Genomic DNA, 18214 nt, shown 5'->3' with positions numbered 1-18214 from the left:
CAAGATGACTGGAAATAACCTGGATTCAGGGAGACCCTTTGGTCTTTTTATGCTAAGGTCTTTCCTATGAGTCAGTTTTCCTGAGGTAATGCCCATTCAATGATTAAGGCTAGGTAAGAATTGAGGTAAAAAAATGGCCTCTTTTTTTACTTAGCCAAAAAAAAAAAAAAAAAAAAACAGTCTGGAAGAGGGAGCCCTCTGGCCAAAACAGAAACAATTGCTATTTACATCCACTTAGTCATCAGAACCCAAACAATGACTAATAATGACTTGGACTGGACAGCTATGTTGTTCTATCTGTGAGAATCAGAGTGATTTAGGTTTAGGGTATGATTATTACAAAAGGAATACAAACCCCAAGGTGGAGGAAGAGAGGGACCATATTACCTACCAATCTGGTTTCGATTTGGAGAGTAAAAGGCATTGACTACGGCTGCCCCAATGATCCAGCTGAAAAAGAGCACAGTGACCAGCAATTAGGTTTGATGACTGTGACCAAGCTCTAGAAGACTAAGAGCTGTCCCATGTAGAGGCAATCTGACCCATCTGTGCACTTTGGTCAATCAGTTAAATTCTCCCATCTCAGTTTCATCTTCTGTAAAATGGAAGTAACAACATCCCCAGCTCTCAGGTTTGTTGGTTGGGCTTAAAAGAGATCTAGACACATGAGCTTTGATTATTTTGGATATTATGTGATGATTTTTAAGGCAGCTATATAGCACAGTGGATAGAGTGCCAACCCTGAAGTCAAAGAAACTCATTTTCCTGAGTTCAAATTTGATCTCAGACACTTATTAGCTGTGTGACCTTGGGCAAGTCCCTTAACCCCAATTGCTGATTTGAGGTGGTAAATCAGAGTGCTTAGATAGCAAGGTGGTACAGTGGATAGAGCTCTGGGCCTAGAGTCAAGAAGACTTGAATTCAAATATTGCCTAGAAATGCACTAACTCTGTGACCTTGAGTAAGACTCAACATCCCAGAAAGATCAATGATAAAAAAATGCAAAAAGGATCAGAAATCAGTTTCTCCATCCAGTCCAGAAATACATGTGCACATACACACATGTTAATGTGATAAATGATTCATAATCACCAATATCTTAGGGAGATTCAGTGCTCCTTAGGGCCTTCTTATAAGGTCCTGACTTTTAGTTCAGTTCTTATGGACATTGCTGATGATGAAATTATTTTTTACTCTCGTGGAAGCTGTTATGTTCTGCTCAGGCTTAGATGGGTTATATATTCTTTGACTACATAGCCTAAAACTGAGACTTAATAAGGACCTTAGTTTTAAAAGGCTAAGGTCTCCCATTGCACTCAGGTCTATCTACAATTGTCCTGATTTCTATCTTGCCACTAGACCCAGAATATTCTGGATAAGAAAGTGAGGCTGGTGAGTTTCTACAACCCTCCCTTACTTAAATCCTATTCATGGCATCACCTCTCTGATATCATGATACTCTTTGAGAATAAAAGACAATAACAATATCATCTTTGGACTTCAATTTCCTCTTCTGTAAAATGGGGATAATAATAGTGAATCTCTCCCAGGTTGTTGTGAGGCTCAAATGAGATGATATTTTTAAGGATTCTGCAAACTTTGAAGTTTTATAGAAATGGGTGCTGTTTGTTATTATTATTTTGAAAACAATTGTGGTTAGATGACTTGTCCATGTTATCCAATAGTAATTTGAACTCAGATTCTACTGACTTATAGATTGGTGTGCCCTGAAGAACATTTTCTTCCAACTGCCCCTGTACTCACACATCCTGGTCCACCTTCTCCCTCAGTTTCTTCAGACCTTTCTGTGCATTAGACTTAAGATTCTCCAATGTATTCTCAAAGAACATATCCTCTGTGAAGTTCAGCTAATGGAAGGAAATATTAATATAGAAAATAATTAGTCTAAATGAGGAAGTATGTTTTTAAAAGAAAGTTTCATAGAAACATGCTCTATTAAAAGAATAGAAGATCTATTCCTGAACCATCCTGTTAATATAATTTATTACTGAATAAACAAACAAATAAATAAAAGATTTATGGCTACTTTCTTTAATCCACCACTGATGGATATCCTAGAGCTGACGTCTTATCCCTATTTTTATAAGTTAAAAACATTTTCTTATTTTAAGTTTTTAGTTCTAAATTTTATCTTTCTCTCTCTCCCCTCTCCCTCTCAGACATATAAATCTCAGCAATCAAATACAGGTTATACATGTGCAATTATATGCAACATTCCCATATTAGTCATGTTATTCAAGAAGACTCAAATAAAAGAAAAATAAAAGAAATTGAAAGCAGCATGCTTTAGTCTGTATTCAATCAATAATAGTTCTTTTTTTGGATTTGGAAATAGATTGCATCATTAGTACTTTGGGGTTGTCTTGGATCATTGTATTGCTGAGAATTGTTGAGCCATTCACAATTATTCATGAACAATATTGCTATCATTTTATACAATGCTCCTCTGGTTCTGCTCACTTCACTTATACATAAGTTCATATAAGTCTTTTCAGGATTTTCTTAAATAATCCTGGTTATCATTTCTTATAATATTATTCCATTATAATCATATGCCATGGTTTGTTTAGCCATTCCCCAATTGGTGGACATCCCTTTGATTTCCAATTCTTAGCAACAACCAAAAGAGTTGCTATAAATATTTTCATACAAATATGTACTTTTCCCTTTTTGAGATGTCTTGGGGATATAAATCTAGCAGTAGTATTGCTATATCAAAGGGGAGGCACAGTTTTATAGCCCTTTGGACATAGTTGTAAATCATTCTCTAAAATGATTGGAAATGTTCACAGCTCCACCAATAATGCATAAGTGTTTCAGTTTTATCACATCTTCTCATCCAACATTTTCCTTCTCTGTCATGTTAAAAAGGTGTAATGTGATACCCAAGTTGTTTTTATTTACATTTCTCTAATATAGATATTAAGAGCATTTTTTGCCATATGACTATAGATAACTTTGATTTCTTTGTCTGAAAACTACTGTTCATATCCTTTGACCATTTATCAAATAACAAGTGAATTGTATGTTTATAAATTTGATGCATTTATTTATATATTTTTGAAATGAAGCATTTATCAGAGAGACTTGCTATAAAATGTTTCCCCAGTTTTTTTTTTTTCCTTTCCTTATAATTTAGTTGCATTGGTTTTATTTGTGCAAAAATATTTAAGTTTTGTGTAACTAAAATGATCTGTCTTACATTTCATAATGCTCTCTATATCTTCTTTGATATTAAAGTCTCCTTTCTCCATAAAATTGAAGATAAACTATTCTATGTCCTTTTAATTTGCTTACAATATTACCCTTTATGTGTACATCATGTACCTATTTGGATCTTATCTTGCTATGCAGGGTGAGGTGTTGGTTGATACCTAGTTTATGTAATTTTTTTTTGCAGGTTTTGTCAAATAATGAGTTTTTGTTCTAAAAGATTAAGTCTTTGGATTTATAATATACTAAATTAGTAAAGTCATTTACTATAATGTAATTTGTACCTAATCTATTCCACTGATCTATCACTCTATTTCTTAGCCAGTAGCAAATTGTTTTGATAATTATCACTTTATTATGCAGTTTGAGAACTGGTGCAGTTAAACCACTTTTCCCCTCCCCTCCATTTTTGAAGTCTCCCTTATAACAAAGAAAATTTGTTAAATAAAAAAAGAGTCATTGAGTGACCTTGCCTACTAGTGTTGATAGCATGCTATCCCTTTTTAGGCCTGTTTCCATCTTCTCCCAACTTCTCTGCTATGATGCCAGGAGTGATATTCCATTTTCTATTTTCTGGTACTCAGTTACCCAGAATTCCATCTCTCTTTAGTGCCATGTTCATTTCTATTCCTGTAGTCATTTTAGTTCTTATGGTCCTGCTTCTATGGACTTCAGTCTCCATCAGTTCAGACCAGTCTTTCCTTTTAATCTCTCATATTTGTAATTTCTGTCTACACCATTTTCATAGGCCCAAGGATCCTGGTTAGAGTTTAAGGAGTTAATTTGAACCTAGGGTTCTTATACGTTTGAGAACTTCTTTCCCCTACTCTTTCAGGAATTGCTTTTACTTGGGGAAAATTCGATCATGTTTTTTATTAAATAGGTTGATTGTTTTGAACATTCGGGTTCTGGGTGATCCTTGGACCACATATGAAGACCTCTTCTGGTACAATGGTGGTATTCCATCATATTCCTCCATTAGACTATTCAATTAGTCTTTCACAATGGGCACCAACAATATTTCCAGTTCTTTTCCATCCCGACTAACGTTATTGAAGACAAGGAAATTGGTGAGTGACTATTGTGGGGTGATAGCCTCACCTGGTAATATTCATCATCGAGTTTCTTATTTTGTTCTTCTAAAATGTAGTCTGGGTAGCCAATCTGCTCCTTGATGGCTGTGGCCTGCAATAGAGAAGGAACATAGAAGGGCATAAAGTAGAAACTATGCTGGATTTGGGTGAATTGCACCTGGATTCAAATACCCACACGTCATTTCCATTTCCTGAGCCTTATTTATTTTCTATATATGTGGATGTGGGAAGGGTTATTATTTCAGGAGAATGAAGATGTTCATTGTGTGAGTACTCCCTTCACTAATGCAGATTGCATCTCTTCACTGGCTTTGAAAAACCATTGTTAAAGAACTAGCAAATTTTAGATTTGAAGCCAGGTACTCTTGGATCCAAGTACCCATTATTGTCTGGCAGCTGGAATTATCATTTTTACAAATGGATATTTAAAAAAAAAATCTCCCAATGTGATGATTACCTATGAAAACAGAGGTAAAAACATTAGTAGGGGAAACATCAGGGATTATACTCTACTACTTTGAGTAGAAAAATACAAGTTTGGCTAAAATAGGACAGTTCACTTTCACAGCCTCCAAACATGTGGGATAAATTTGTGATTCCCGCCTAGGGAACAAGTGTGAGTGATATCCCCAAATGGATCAGCCCCCAAAGCTCTCACCTTCTCCTGAGCTCTCTTCTTGGATATTTCATCCATCCATTTTAACTCATTGAGGGTCTCAATAAACACCTCTCGTACTTTTTGGATGAGATCACTGACCTGAAAAGAAAAGTTTAAGCAAAACTTCCACAAGAAAGAGTTGAGCTCTCACCCTACTCCCCCTATGCCTGAAATGGGTTCAGAATTTCCAAATTTGGAGGGGCTTCATCTCTGTCCACTTAAATGCCTTTTCTTTTAAGGAGTCTCCGTCCCAGAGGGAAGAAGTCCAGGACATGTTATACTTTGTGGACTTTTTGAAGGGGAGGTAGGGAGGAGTTCTTCTAGAAGCCCTGAGGTCAATTGGTGGGGGGAGGGATTGACCATACTGGGATATCTCCAAGGCTCACACTGTTATAGATAGAATTTTGTCATATCTCATATGACAATCATGTAAAAATATCCTTGAATATGAGATCAATAGACCTGAAATCTCAGCTCCTTACTACACTGGTTGAGGGGCGAGGGGATTATTAAGTTCTTACTTTGTGCTAGATAGGGCAGTTAGATGCAACAGTGGATAGATTACTGCATCTGGAGTCAGGAAGGCCTCAGTTCAAATCTGATCTCAGACACCTCCTAGTTGTATCACCTTGGGTAAGTCACTTTACCCTATTTGCCTCAGTTCCTCATCTATCAAATGAACTACAGAAGGAAATGATAGACCATTCCAGGATCTTGGCCAAGAAAAACCAAATGGGATCACAAAAAGTCATCCACATCTGAGCAATAATGTTCTAGGCACTAAGTGCTTTACACATATCATCTCATTTGATCTTCCCACTAACCCTGAGAGATAAATATGATTATTATCCCCATTTGCATATGTCAACTAGGATGACATGGCCACTAGTAAATGAATGACTTGGATGTGAACTTAGATGGTTCAGATTCTAGATTCAGTCACTAATTAGCCATCTAGCAAGTTATTTTTCCTCTTGGGGTCTTACTCATTGCCTCTAGAAAATCAGTGGGTTCAAGGGCAGCTAGATGACACAGTGGATAGAGCACTGGTCCTGGACTCAGAAGTTCCTGAATTCCAATCTGGTCTCAGATACTTATTAATTGTGTGCCCCTAGGCAAGTCATTTTAACCTTGATTGCCTCCAAAAAAGAAAAAAAGAAAGAAAATCAGTAAAATCATTATTTAAGTCTCTTCCAACTCCAAATCCTAGGATCTTGGGACCAGCACAAGCTAGTTTAGCAAATGCAGAGAATATCCTTGCCCTGTATCTCTCCCCAAAACAGCTAAAGTCACTCCCAGGGTGATTTCTGTATTTGTACCCATTGTAATTCACTCTGGGCTCTTTGATTTAGGGCTGGAAAAGCAGTCTCCATGAGGCGAGGATATGGTTTGGCAATCGGGCCCTATAATTGACTCTCATTCCTTTTTTGTTCTCCAACATACAGCAACAATGAATGAACAATGTTATGTTTAACAAAACAAGCTGGCCTGACCTCTTAGAGAAAGGCAGTTGAACAAGGTTAAGAGAAGAAGAATATACAACATCTACCATAGAGCAGGGACAGAAATGGCACTCAAATCATTTGGACTGACTTGGCTCCCTCCTCCCAGGAGAGTTTCTGAGTGGTCAAGTTTGTGTACTGTTAGAGGTAGGAAGTCTGGGACAGCAAGACTATGATGCTGGAAGGTATGGAACATAGGAATAGTGCAGGAAGAACAGGAGTGGTTCTTTACCTACCATCCTCTTACTCTCACCAGCAAATGATTGTTTCACGTAGAGGGCACCCACTGCGCTCTCCATGTTGTTGTTGACGTAACGCACGCATTCCCGCCACTGTACATCCTCCAGTGAAGTCCCATATAAAGCCTAGGGAGAGAGATACAGTAGATACTTAATTTTCCCTTCTCTTATTCACCCCTTCATATATTTATTCACAGAGTCATTCACTCATGTCTTTATTTATTTATACATTCATTCCTTTACACATCCATCTACTCTGCATATGAACCTAGGATCGTATGAGAAAATGGACATTATCTCTGTTCCCAAGGGTCACATGGCCTACACAGGGAAACAAACCATAAGGAATCATTATCTCAGAATTGAAAGAGATGTCAGGTCATAGGTTTTAGAATTAAAAGCCAAATCAAAGGCCATCTAGTCCCAACCCTTTCAACTTACAGAGAAGTTAAATGCTATTTATTCTAGGTTACACAGGTAAGAAGTCGTCTGGTCCATTTGGTGATCTTGGGAGAGAAAGCTCATTTTTCTGGGTCTCCTGTGTAAAATGAGGGGGTTTGAATAGATAGTCCCAGAAGCCTGTTCTAAGTATACGATTGACCCTGTCATTCTAGGTACTGTCATCTCAGTATTCAGTGCAGGGGAATTTATCAGTCAATCCACACCCAAATAAGAGCCTACCTAGTGGTCATCCTCTGTTTGAATGCTACTAGTGATGAGCAAATCATCTCCCAAAGCAACACAGTCTGCTTTTTAATAGCTCTTGTTGTTTGGATTTTTTTCCCCTTACATTGAGACAAAACCTGGTCTCCTGCAACTCCTGAGGATCCCACAGCTTCCAGTTTTGTCCTTTAGGACCAAGCAGAATAAAGCTAATCTCTCTTCCACATGACAGTCAGACAGATACAGAGAGCCCCAGTGTCAGGAAGGAGACAAGTATCTAACGAAAAGCATAGTAAGGAAGCACCTGGAGAGGAAGTACTCAGGGGAGGTAGAGATGACTGTGGGTTTGGGTGGGCTTTCTGGAGGGAGGGAGTTGGGTTGGGCTTTGAAAGATGGCTAGAATTTCAATTAGCAGTGATATTGGAGAGTGTGGGTATTTTATATGTAAAGGAAGAAGGAATAAAATCATTGAGACTGAAATTCATGAAAGTGGGTCTGGGGAATAGTGCAAGGTCTAAGAGGGAGCTGGAGCTAGAAAGAAACTTAGGATCAGGTGGTGGAGGCCTTCAAATATTAAGATACTTTCATTTTATTGGAATATAGAGTCAAACTTAGGCTCTCTTCTAATTTCTAGATATGAGCTGGTTCTTCCAGGAAGATGATATTTTCTCCTGTTTATCACCTTGGTCTTTGTTGTTTTCTTCCATTTTCTCCTTTCCACTGATTTGTTAGAGAGAGAGAATGCCCTTCCCTGATTGTGTATTCTCTATTTTCTGCCTGATGGTGAGATTTAAGATTTTGCCAGATGACTTCTGATGTTCACAAAAGATAGAATGAATTAGGGTACTGTCAGCTAGTAAAGCAGCTAGGTGGCACCATAGTACAAAAACTGCCAGATTTGGAATCAAAAGCCTCATCATGAATTCAGATCTGGCCTGATACATTCTTTAGTTGTGTGATTTAGGGCAAGTTGCTTAATCCTATCTGCCTTAGTTTCTCTTCCTGTAAAATGAACTATAAAAGGAAACAGCAAACCATTCTAACATCTTAGATTTTAAAAGAAAAAAAATAAATAGGATCATGAAGAATTGGATACAACTGAAATCAACTGAACAACAAAAGTCTCAAGTTGAGTTCTAGCTGTCACTAAATGACCTTGAATAATAAAACCCTAAAGTTGAAAAGAATTTCAGAAAGGGTGGAATTCCACCTATATCTGAATGAAAATTCATTATATAACTAATAATAATAACAATAACAACATGTATAGTGCTCTGGGCCTGGCACTGTGCTAATTGCTTTGCAATTACTATCTCACTGGATCCTTACTGGATCCTTACTGGATACCTCTGGGAGGTAGGTAGCTATTATTAACTCCTTAACAGCTGAAAAAACAAACATTGAGTGGCTTGCCCAGGATCCCACAGCTAGTAAGTGTCTGAGATGGGTTTAAATTCAGATATTTCTGATTTCAGACTTGGTTTTCTATCCCCATGTGTCAGCTAGCTGCCCTTATAGCTTTCCCAATGTGTAATCCTCTAGTTTTCATTTAAAAATCTAAAGGAGGAACCCACTACTCCTTAAATTATCTGTTTTACTTTGGGGCAATGCTCATTGTCAGGACATTTTTCTGGTTATCAAGCTTCCTTATTGATATATCTACATTTTGGCATCCAAAAAAGGTAATAGAGCTAATCCTTCTCTCTTAGGATAGGTTTTGCAGGTGTGAGAAATGACTATTTCTCACCTGTAATTAATAACAAATTATTGAATTAGGACCAAGGGGTTTTCCCCCCTTCTCTACTTCTTCATCTAGAAACTATGCAATGTGGGAAATCTCAAAGATCACCCAGGCCAAGATCTATTAAGATGGTAAAAGAGACCTTAAGTTTGTACTAATGGATATATTCTTGCTCATTGTGTTTGCTCAGACAGATATGGGGATATGCATTTTTCCCTTTTGTCAAAAAAGCATTGATATGAAAATTGATGTCTCTTTGACCAAGTTTTACATGACCCCAATTACCTATCCCAAGACTGTTTAATATAGCCCACTTTTCACTATGATAACCAATCAGAGCTGGCTGGCATTCTTCAGGAATATTTACTCTTTGAAGGGCAAATAAACTATGAATCTACCACCATTAGGTGTCTTTGGTCTAAGAGAGAGATAGCTAAATAACCATAATTTTATTAATAGATGTGCTGGCTTTATTGATAAAATGATTAAATTAATAAAATGATTAAACTCTCTAACCTTTTTTAATCATCACAAAATGATTGGAGAGGTAGCTAGATGTGTGAACTGGAGGCCTATGCTTTGATGGAGTAGGGAGTAGAATGGGGTGGGGGAGGAGGAGACAATCTGGGAGGGATTGGACTCAGTGATGAGCTATGTATGGAATGAAGCCATACAATCTTTCTTTCTGGACACAGTCCATACTTGTATCCACATATACGATCATAAACAAATTCATTTTCTCTAACACATTAATACAGATTTTGGGAAAGGAACCCATTTAGGAAATTGAATCAAGTCTCTCCAGGATGGAAGAGGGAAAGGGTCCAGGAGCCATCTTCCCCTCATTTAATATCTTGAACTATGATACTGCATATCTTGTCCAGATATTAAAACAGAGGCTCAGGTCCAACACTGACCCCAGTTTCACTCCTTTATATTCTGTTGGGAAACTAGGATTGAGACTGCACATCTTGTCCAAACATTACAGCTGAGGCTCAGGTCCAACATTAACCCCAGTTTTACTCCTTTATGTTTTACTGGGCAAGAGTGAGTAGTTGGCCTTTTCCCATATCTGAGGCTGAATATTTCAACAGGGTGAGGAGGATCAATTTTAAGACTATAGGATTAAAAATTGTGAATTGACAGCTTCTTCAGAGGTCATCTAGTTGAACTCTTATACTTTAGATGTGAGCCTGAAAGAATGGAAGTGATCACACAGGTAATGTCAGAGCCAAAATTTGAGCCCATATCCTACACTTTTAAATCTAGGCCTTTTTCAAATGCATTAGACTGTTTTGGATGTTAGTGAGTAATAATGGATAGTAGATTGGCTTTGGAGTTAAGAAGATGGGAGTTAAGACATTCACTGGTTATGTGACCCTAGAAGAATTAGGGAAACTTCTGGGAGTTCCTCACCCTGATGAAATTAAAAGTTTAAGGGGGGAAAGATAGGGATGATTCCAAAGAGTGGTATAAAAATGACAATTTAACAGACCTGAGAGTTCTTTGATAGATTCATTGGGAATGGGATGACTCACTTTGCGATAGTTGACTCGGGTTTCCTTGAATCGATGGCTCAGGTTATTAATTTGATCCTGCACCAAGCGCCAGACCAGGTAGTTTTGGATAGTTCTGGGAACAGATAATTAGAGTCCCCCATCAGTGCCCAGGAAAGAATGAGGAATGGTGCTGAAAGTGGGAAGGGTTAGAAATGGAGTTGGAGGTGAGTGTTCTGGTTCTTCACTGTCAGATACAGATTTTCCGAATGGAGATAAAACAAAAAGAAGGACTGGCAACATTTAAGAGAGGAACAGACAAATGAGAAGACTGCATAGTTTAGAGATCTTAAGAAAAGATTACCTTTATTCTTTCAGGTCCCTTTCCCCTTTCCCCCTGAAATTTCACCAAAAGAAACCAGGCTTTTTCACAGATGGAAACACAACTACTTCCTGAAAGGGATGGTACATTATTATTTATTTATACCTTAATGTGAATGAACACATTGGCTCCTTTCCTGGGAGCAGGTTTTGATGAAAATGTGGGTATTGGAAATCCAAGGCACTGGATTCTTGAGAAGTAGGGTGGAGAGGATACCAAGTGAAAATAAAACAGCAAAGGGAGGCTGAGACTGGGTAACTCAAATGTTCAAAGCCATCAGAGTTATGTTGCTGAGGGCTGGCCATACCCAATCTCACCTGGCTGGGTACTTTCTGATGATTTCTTGAAGATTATGAAGGTAAGGCATTCCATATACCACCACCTCCTCATTCTCCAGGACATCAATGTTGACAGAGGACATGATAATTTGTATAAAGACAGTCCAGTTGAAGTTCTGTGAGAAAGGGTCACATACCTGGTGTGGTGTAATAGGGGGGAAAAAGCACTGGCATTAGAGGACTTGAGTTCAAATCTTCCTAATACATAGATCCAAACATATCAATCCTTTCCTCATAGGGATCTGTCCAGGTCCTGCTGGAACATATCATTCCCTCCTCAAGTCGGCCTTTTATAATCCTCTCTTCTTTCCTTTAGGCCCAGCTCAGGTAACTTCCTCTCCCTAAAGATGTTCCTGGTTCATAGGATTTCTTCTTTTTTCCCTTCATTCCCCACCTGATATTCTATCTATCTCTGTGAACACATCACACCTCACTGTTTTTTCTTCACATCCAAACTTTCAATAGAATAGAAGTTCTATTCTATTTTTTTTTAAATCTTCCTATCATTCATTCATTCAAAATGAGGCAGGTGACCTTGCACAGCTTCTCTCACTCAAATCCAATTCATTATGTCATAGCATCATCTCCCTGATGTCATGATCCCCTTCAAGAACAAAGAACAAATAGCAACAAGTTATTCAGTCTGTCAGCTTTCATTTATAAGCACTTATTATGTGCCAGATACTATATTAAACAATAGAGATACCATAACAACAAAAGCAAGCCTGCTCTCAGTTCATATTATAATAGAGGAGAGCCTTTTAAGTCATTTCAGACAAAATGGAACCTGGAAAAGACCTGATATTAAAAAGGCCAAGTCTCCTGTACTGAATAAGGGGCCATCGCCAGTCGCCCTGACCTCTGTCTTGCCAATGGACTCAGATGACCCTGGAGGAAAGAGGCTGATGACTTTGCACAGCCCTCCCTCACTTAAATATGAGTCACTTGAAAGTCAAGACCTTGCCCTCTCGATGTCATTGGTCCTCTTTGAGAATGAAGGATGAACAACCACAAAAATAACAGAGGAGACATCGTGGAAATTGTCTATAAGTAATGCAGCTAAGTGGTGTAGAGTAGTGCTACTTAGAGTAGCAAATCTACTATAATGTGTTATTATTACCACATTTTACAGATAAAAAAACTGAGGCAGACAGAGGTTAAGTAGAGTGCTAGGTTTGGAATCAGGAAAACTCATGTTCTCAAGTTCAAATATGGCCTCAGAAATTTACTAGCTAGGCACAGACAATTCACATAACTCTGTTGAATCATTTTTCTTATCTGTAAAATGAGCTGGTGAAGAAAATGGTGCACCATTCCAGTATCTTTGCCAAGAAAACTCCAGATGGGGTCACATGACTGAAACAACTGGACAACAAAAATTAAGTGGTATAATGTGCTGCTATTATCACATTTTGCAGATGAAGAAACTGAGGCAGGCAGAGGTTAAGCGACTTGCCCCAGCTTGCACCACTAGTGAGGGCTTCTTGATTGCAGGTCTAGCAGTCTGTTTTATTGAGTCATCTTCTGAAGACCAGGGAAACTGGGAGACAGATATGAAAATACTCACTAGAATATTCTAGTTCAAAAGTTCAGAGATGGGAAATAGAGTACTTGATGGGAGCAAGAGCAATTAGGCCATTACACATGAAAGACAGTAAGCGTGGTGGGGAATAAAGTATACAGTAAAGAGATAAGAAGGGGCCAAGTGGTAAAGGATTGTAAATGCCATGAGGGTGCCAGTTGGTCCTCTATACAGCAGATACTTAATAAATGTTGCATTGTTGATCTTGGACAAGTCCTTTCCCTTCTATGTCCATGACTTTGTTCATATACAAAATGAGGAACTTACACTAGATCCTATTCCACCTCCACACTTCAATGAATGAAGTATCTATAATGTGTCAAGTTCTGTCTTAGGTATTAGGAATACAAAGACAAAAGTAGGCAAGTCCCTGCTTTGAAGCTATTTACAATCTACTGGGCACGAACATATAATATCAAATTCTAATCCCCATGAGGGCAAGAGTTCTGAAGTTTCTATTGTGGTATTCATGCACTTATTAAGTACCTGCTGTGTTCCAGGAACTATCTTAAGTGCTCGGGATAAAAAGAGATAAAAATAGTCCTTGACTTCAAGAGGCTTACAGTTCAGTGGAGGAGATATCATGGGAATAACTATGTGTGAACAAGAAAAACATCTAATACATTGGGGGCAATCTCAAAGGGAAGGGACTAAGATTAAGGAGAGCTGGGAATGGTTTCTTACAGAAGTGGGGACAGGACTTCAGCTGAGATCTGAAGGAAGCCAGAGAAGTGGAAGAGGAGACAAAAGGAAGAAAATTCCAGCTTATGGGGGCAGCCTTCTGAAAATACATAATATTGGGAGACGATGTCAGAGAAGACTGAAAAGGAAGGAAGAGCCCAGGTAGCGAAGGGCTTTAAAGGTCAAATGGAGGATTTTATAGTTGATCCTGTAGGCAATAGGGAGCTCCTGGAATTTCTTGAGTAGAGATGAACTGGAGAGAGACTTGAGGCAGACAAGCCCACCAACAACTATTGTGATAATTCAGTTGTGAGGATCTGCACCAAGATGGTGGAAAGATCTGAGAAGAAAAGGAGGAGTATTGAAGAAATGTTGCAGAGGTAGAATGAAGGAAGTTTGTAATGGGCTGATGAGATGATAATGGGATAAATATGAGGAGGAAAATGGTATATTCTCCACAGGAAAGAGGAAAGATTTAGTTCAGATTTAGACATGTTGAGGTACAGATTTCTATGGGATAGGCTTTCTAACTGATCTGAGTGACTCTGGCCCAGTGCCTCCTGCCTCCATCCATGATCAGACAAAGCAATAGGCAGATATCTAGGTTGAGATGTTCAATAAACTTTTGGAAATGTGAGACTGGAGGTCAGGAATGAGGTTAGGGATAGATAAGTAAATCATAGAATCAATTTCACAGAATATGAGAACTCATGAGATCACCAAATGAAATAGTATAGAGGGAAAAGTGAAAAGGGTACAGAATAGAGTCTTAGGGTACCCACAGGTAATGGGCAAAGACTTCAGCAAAGGAGACTGAGGACAGGTCAGAATTGTAAAAGAACCAGGGGTGTTGTGAAAATAAAGAAAAAAGAGAGTATCAAAGGAAGAGGGTGGTCAGCAATGTCAAAGACTGTGGAGAGACCAAGGAGGAGGGGATTGGGAAAAGGCCACTGGATTTGGCAATTAGGAGATCATTGATAACAATAGAGAAATAAATGTTAGTTGAATGATAAGGTCAAAAGCCAGACTGGAGAAAGTTAAGACAAGAATGAGAGGAAAGTGTAATGACCACGTATTTAAAATCAGCTGGAGACAGGAATTCAGGTTAAGGGAAAAATCTTCAATATTTATTGAAGTAAAGAGGTGAATAAAGATTGTGATAGCAAATATAGGTAAGAAAGATTGTGATAGCAATATGGGCAGTTGCGACAGGAAGCCAGCTAATAGAGAGAGAGATCTGAGCTGAGCAAACCATCGCAATAGCAATGCCAAAAGTCTCTCCTTCCCCTTCCCTTTCCACTCCCCTGCCTCCACCCACCAAAATCGTCATTTCCTATACAACACATCAGGACTTGCACAAAGAGTGGGCGGGGGCCATTCTTTCTCCAAGCTTATATATTAATAGATTATGGTCCAATTACTATTTAGCCTCATGTGCTTGGGACTTCAGTGCATCAACTCAAGCCTCAGCCCATTACAGGAAAGAACACAATGAGTGCTCAATAAATGAATGATGAATTGATTGAATTACATACAAGGAACCTTCTATTCTCCACCTGAAGGAGTTGTTGTTGTTGTTGTTAATGTTGTTTTCTATAGGTGTAAGTGTGGCCACCATCATCCCTAGTCAGACAAAGCTCCAGACAAACAGAAAGATGGAGTGATAAGAAACTGAAAAAAAACTGTACAATTACCTTGAATGAAAAGGTATTCTGGAGTTGAGATATGTTCATTCTGTGATATAGGAGAGTGACATCATGTCTTTCCTCTTGAGGTGAAGTGGCCTAGAGGGAAGATTTAAAGATGGATCACTAATGATGGGAACAATGTCCTAAAACTGTCTAGGTCTATACACTCAAGAAGCCACAGGTCAAAATATCCATGGTTTCTCTTTGTTCCCCCTAAATAATACCATGATCCTCAGGGAAATTTAAGTCACACATTGGATCTGACACAGAAAAAGTGATTGATAAAATGCTTATTGGTCGATTAATTAAACTATGGCCACTAACAAATGCCAAATGGTATCACTTCTGGGGAAGCGATGTAGTAGTAATAATGGAAAGAATACTGACTCTGAAGTCAGAGGTCCTGGGTTCAAATGTCACCTTTGTTATTTCTTATGTGATCTTGCCTAAATAACACCCATTTTTTCATCTGTCAAATGAAGAGGTTAGACCAAATGGCCTTTAAGTTCCTTCTTACTCTTGATCAAAGTTCCTATTAGAGCTGGAATGGACCTTAGATGTCATCTAGCCCAATTCTCTTAATTTATAGAGGAGTAAACTGAGGTCCAAAGAAGTGGCTTGCCTAAGGTCACTTGAGTAGTCTATCGAAAAGTCTGACTTCCAATCAGACCTATAATCCTCTAATACTCTTCCTTCATCTCCCATGAACTTTGCTTTTTCTATCACCAAAGCCAGATCCCACGCAAAGATTTTCTCTGGCTATTCTTTAGGTCTATGCCCTTCTTCCTCATATTTACTTCCTGGCTTCCCTGACCTCCTTCAAGTCTCAGCTAAAGTCATGCCTTCTACAAAGTTTTCCCAGACTTGCTTAATTCCCTCTGAGACTACTCCCAATTTATCCCATCTATAGTCCCCCTGTGGGCTACAACAGTGCCTGGACCATAGATAATACTTAATAAAAGCTGTTTGCTCTCCTGGACCTTAATGTTGTTACTCACATTGGCAAGTTCAGTTTCAAATTTCATCACCAGCAACATCTCATTCTCCACAAACTCATCATCTTTGGTGAAGTTTAGATCAGCCCGAATCATCTTAGCTACACTAATCATAAACTGGAAGTATTCTTCCCGGACCTGGGATAGAGAGGAGACAAAGACAGCTCAGGAGAGAGATGGGAGCAGAGAGCCAGAGATGCCCAGTCCCTGCTTCTGTCCAGTTCTGGTCTTTTGCACTTATCCCCAAGGCATACAGGTCCATCAGACTGAGGAAGTACAGAACTCCTGAGAGGACATTTAAGGAGATCCCAGGATTTAGATCTGGAAGGAACCTTAAGAGATCAGGTTTTTCACCCTACTCATTTTACAAAGGAAGAAACTGAGTCTCAGAGAGAGGTAGGGGTGGGGTCAAGGGCACAGTGATTATAGGGAGCAGAGACAGGATTAGATCCCAGGGTCTGATTGCACTCCATCCTTCCCAAGGTGTTCATAACATGTCAGAGTTATGGGAGGAGGTATCTTTGACTTAGATCTAAAAGAGACTTTTGAAGTGCTCTCTTCCTGCTCTCTCATTTTATAGAGGAGGAAGTAGAGGTCCAGAGAAAGTAAAATGACTTGCCTAAGTCATACCACTTATAAGTGGAAAATATCAGAATCCAGGTCCTTTGATTCTAAATTCAGGGCCTTTTCGTTAGGTATCACTGCCTTTTCATGAAAGACCCTTAGATACAAACTATTCTGAACCTTTCACTTTCAGAAGGGGAAGAAATAAAATTCAGAGAGGTCACCTCATCCTGCCTTCCAGCTGGTAAGAAAGAACTTTAACAGCATCCCCAGCCAGGATCTGAAAGTTTACTTTGTATCAGGGATCCAAATCACAAATTCACTCATGTATTTTATTCGGGTTCTCTTCTTATGAATAAGGGAACTTCCTGGTGATTATCAGTCACAAATTTATAGATGTGGGCAAGGAAAGGGGTGAAAGAGGTGGAAAGAAGTGCATTGGGAGATTGGGATAGGCTGGAAGGAGGAGAGAGAATTGGATGCAAATGTTCCCTGTTTCACAATTGGACTGAGGACTTCCTTGTGGGCACAGAAATCACTAGCCAACTGGCAGATGGGAAGGAAGATGTGTGTGTTTGTGTGGGGGAGGAGGTTCATTCTCTTGACCTCTTCATGCATCCCCCACCCCCCAGGGATCCCTTGATGAAAGAGTGCACTGACCCTTTGGTAGTTGCCACTGTTGAAGTAGTAGTCTCTGGAAGGCATGCCCAGTGATGGCTGGTCAATCTGCAGACCAAGTACAGAATGAGATGTGAAGAGGAAGGCCAAGAGAAGCACAATAATTCCAACTCCTATCATCCACAGCTGAAGATTATATTGAGTGTGATCACAGAGTAGGAGGATGGAGGGGAGGGGAATACTGAGTTTAATCCCTCTACTGCCCAAGATAAAAGGGGCAGCCCTCTCTGGCACATGTATGCTAACTATGTAATAACCTAATCAATGTAGGGATGGCTTACTTTGGGGCACGAATACAGGATATTAATAATAATAATATATAATAATAAAATATATTAATTAATAATATAATAATAATAATAAAGAGCATAGATAAGTTATATAAGTAACATTTATCTCCCATGAACTTTGCTTTTCAGGCTTGTGAAACTATACATATATTTAGTTCTCAGAATTACCCTGAGATGTTGAACTATTAATGAAAAAAACTGAGGCAGATAGCAATTAAGATCCTTGCCCAAGACCACACATCTGAGGCTGGATTTGAACTCAGATCCTTCTGACTTCAAGTCTGAATGAGACAACAAGAATACAGTGTGTTTTGCAAATTTTAATGCCCTTTATAATTGCTGGCTTCTCCTTATGCAGAGGAAACCAATTAGCAAATAAATGAAATGAA

At 38.9% G+C, this 18214-nt stretch overlaps 1 protein-coding gene across 2 annotated transcripts in view; it reads right to left on the bottom strand.

The window, feature by feature from the left end:
• Nucleotides 1–18214, bottom strand: part of MMEL1 (membrane metalloendopeptidase like 1) — a 64643-nt gene that overhangs the window by 11499 nt on the left and 34930 nt on the right. For both annotated transcript variants that reach the window (XM_051988750.1, XM_051988751.1), the window contains exons 9-18: nucleotides 17518–17583; nucleotides 16297–16431; nucleotides 15305–15394; nucleotides 11327–11484; nucleotides 10670–10763; nucleotides 6725–6853; nucleotides 4987–5085; nucleotides 4336–4419; nucleotides 1765–1868; nucleotides 392–450 (exon numbers count right to left, since the gene is read on the bottom strand). In XM_051988750.1, coding sequence (XP_051844710.1) covers nucleotides 392–450; nucleotides 1765–1868; nucleotides 4336–4419; nucleotides 4987–5085; nucleotides 6725–6853; nucleotides 10670–10763; nucleotides 11327–11484; nucleotides 15305–15394; nucleotides 16297–16431; nucleotides 17518–17583 — 1018 coding nt within the window. The remainder of the gene's footprint in view (nucleotides 1–391; nucleotides 451–1764; nucleotides 1869–4335; nucleotides 4420–4986; nucleotides 5086–6724; nucleotides 6854–10669; nucleotides 10764–11326; nucleotides 11485–15304; nucleotides 15395–16296; nucleotides 16432–17517; nucleotides 17584–18214) is intronic.

This window comes from Antechinus flavipes, chromosome 3 (assembly GCF_016432865.1).
Source record: "Antechinus flavipes isolate AdamAnt ecotype Samford, QLD, Australia chromosome 3, AdamAnt_v2, whole genome shotgun sequence".
Taxonomy (NCBI): Eukaryota; Metazoa; Chordata; class Mammalia; order Dasyuromorphia; family Dasyuridae; genus Antechinus; species Antechinus flavipes.
The sequence above is the reverse complement of the archived record's forward strand: the minus strand, read 5'-3'. Positions and strand labels throughout refer to the sequence as shown.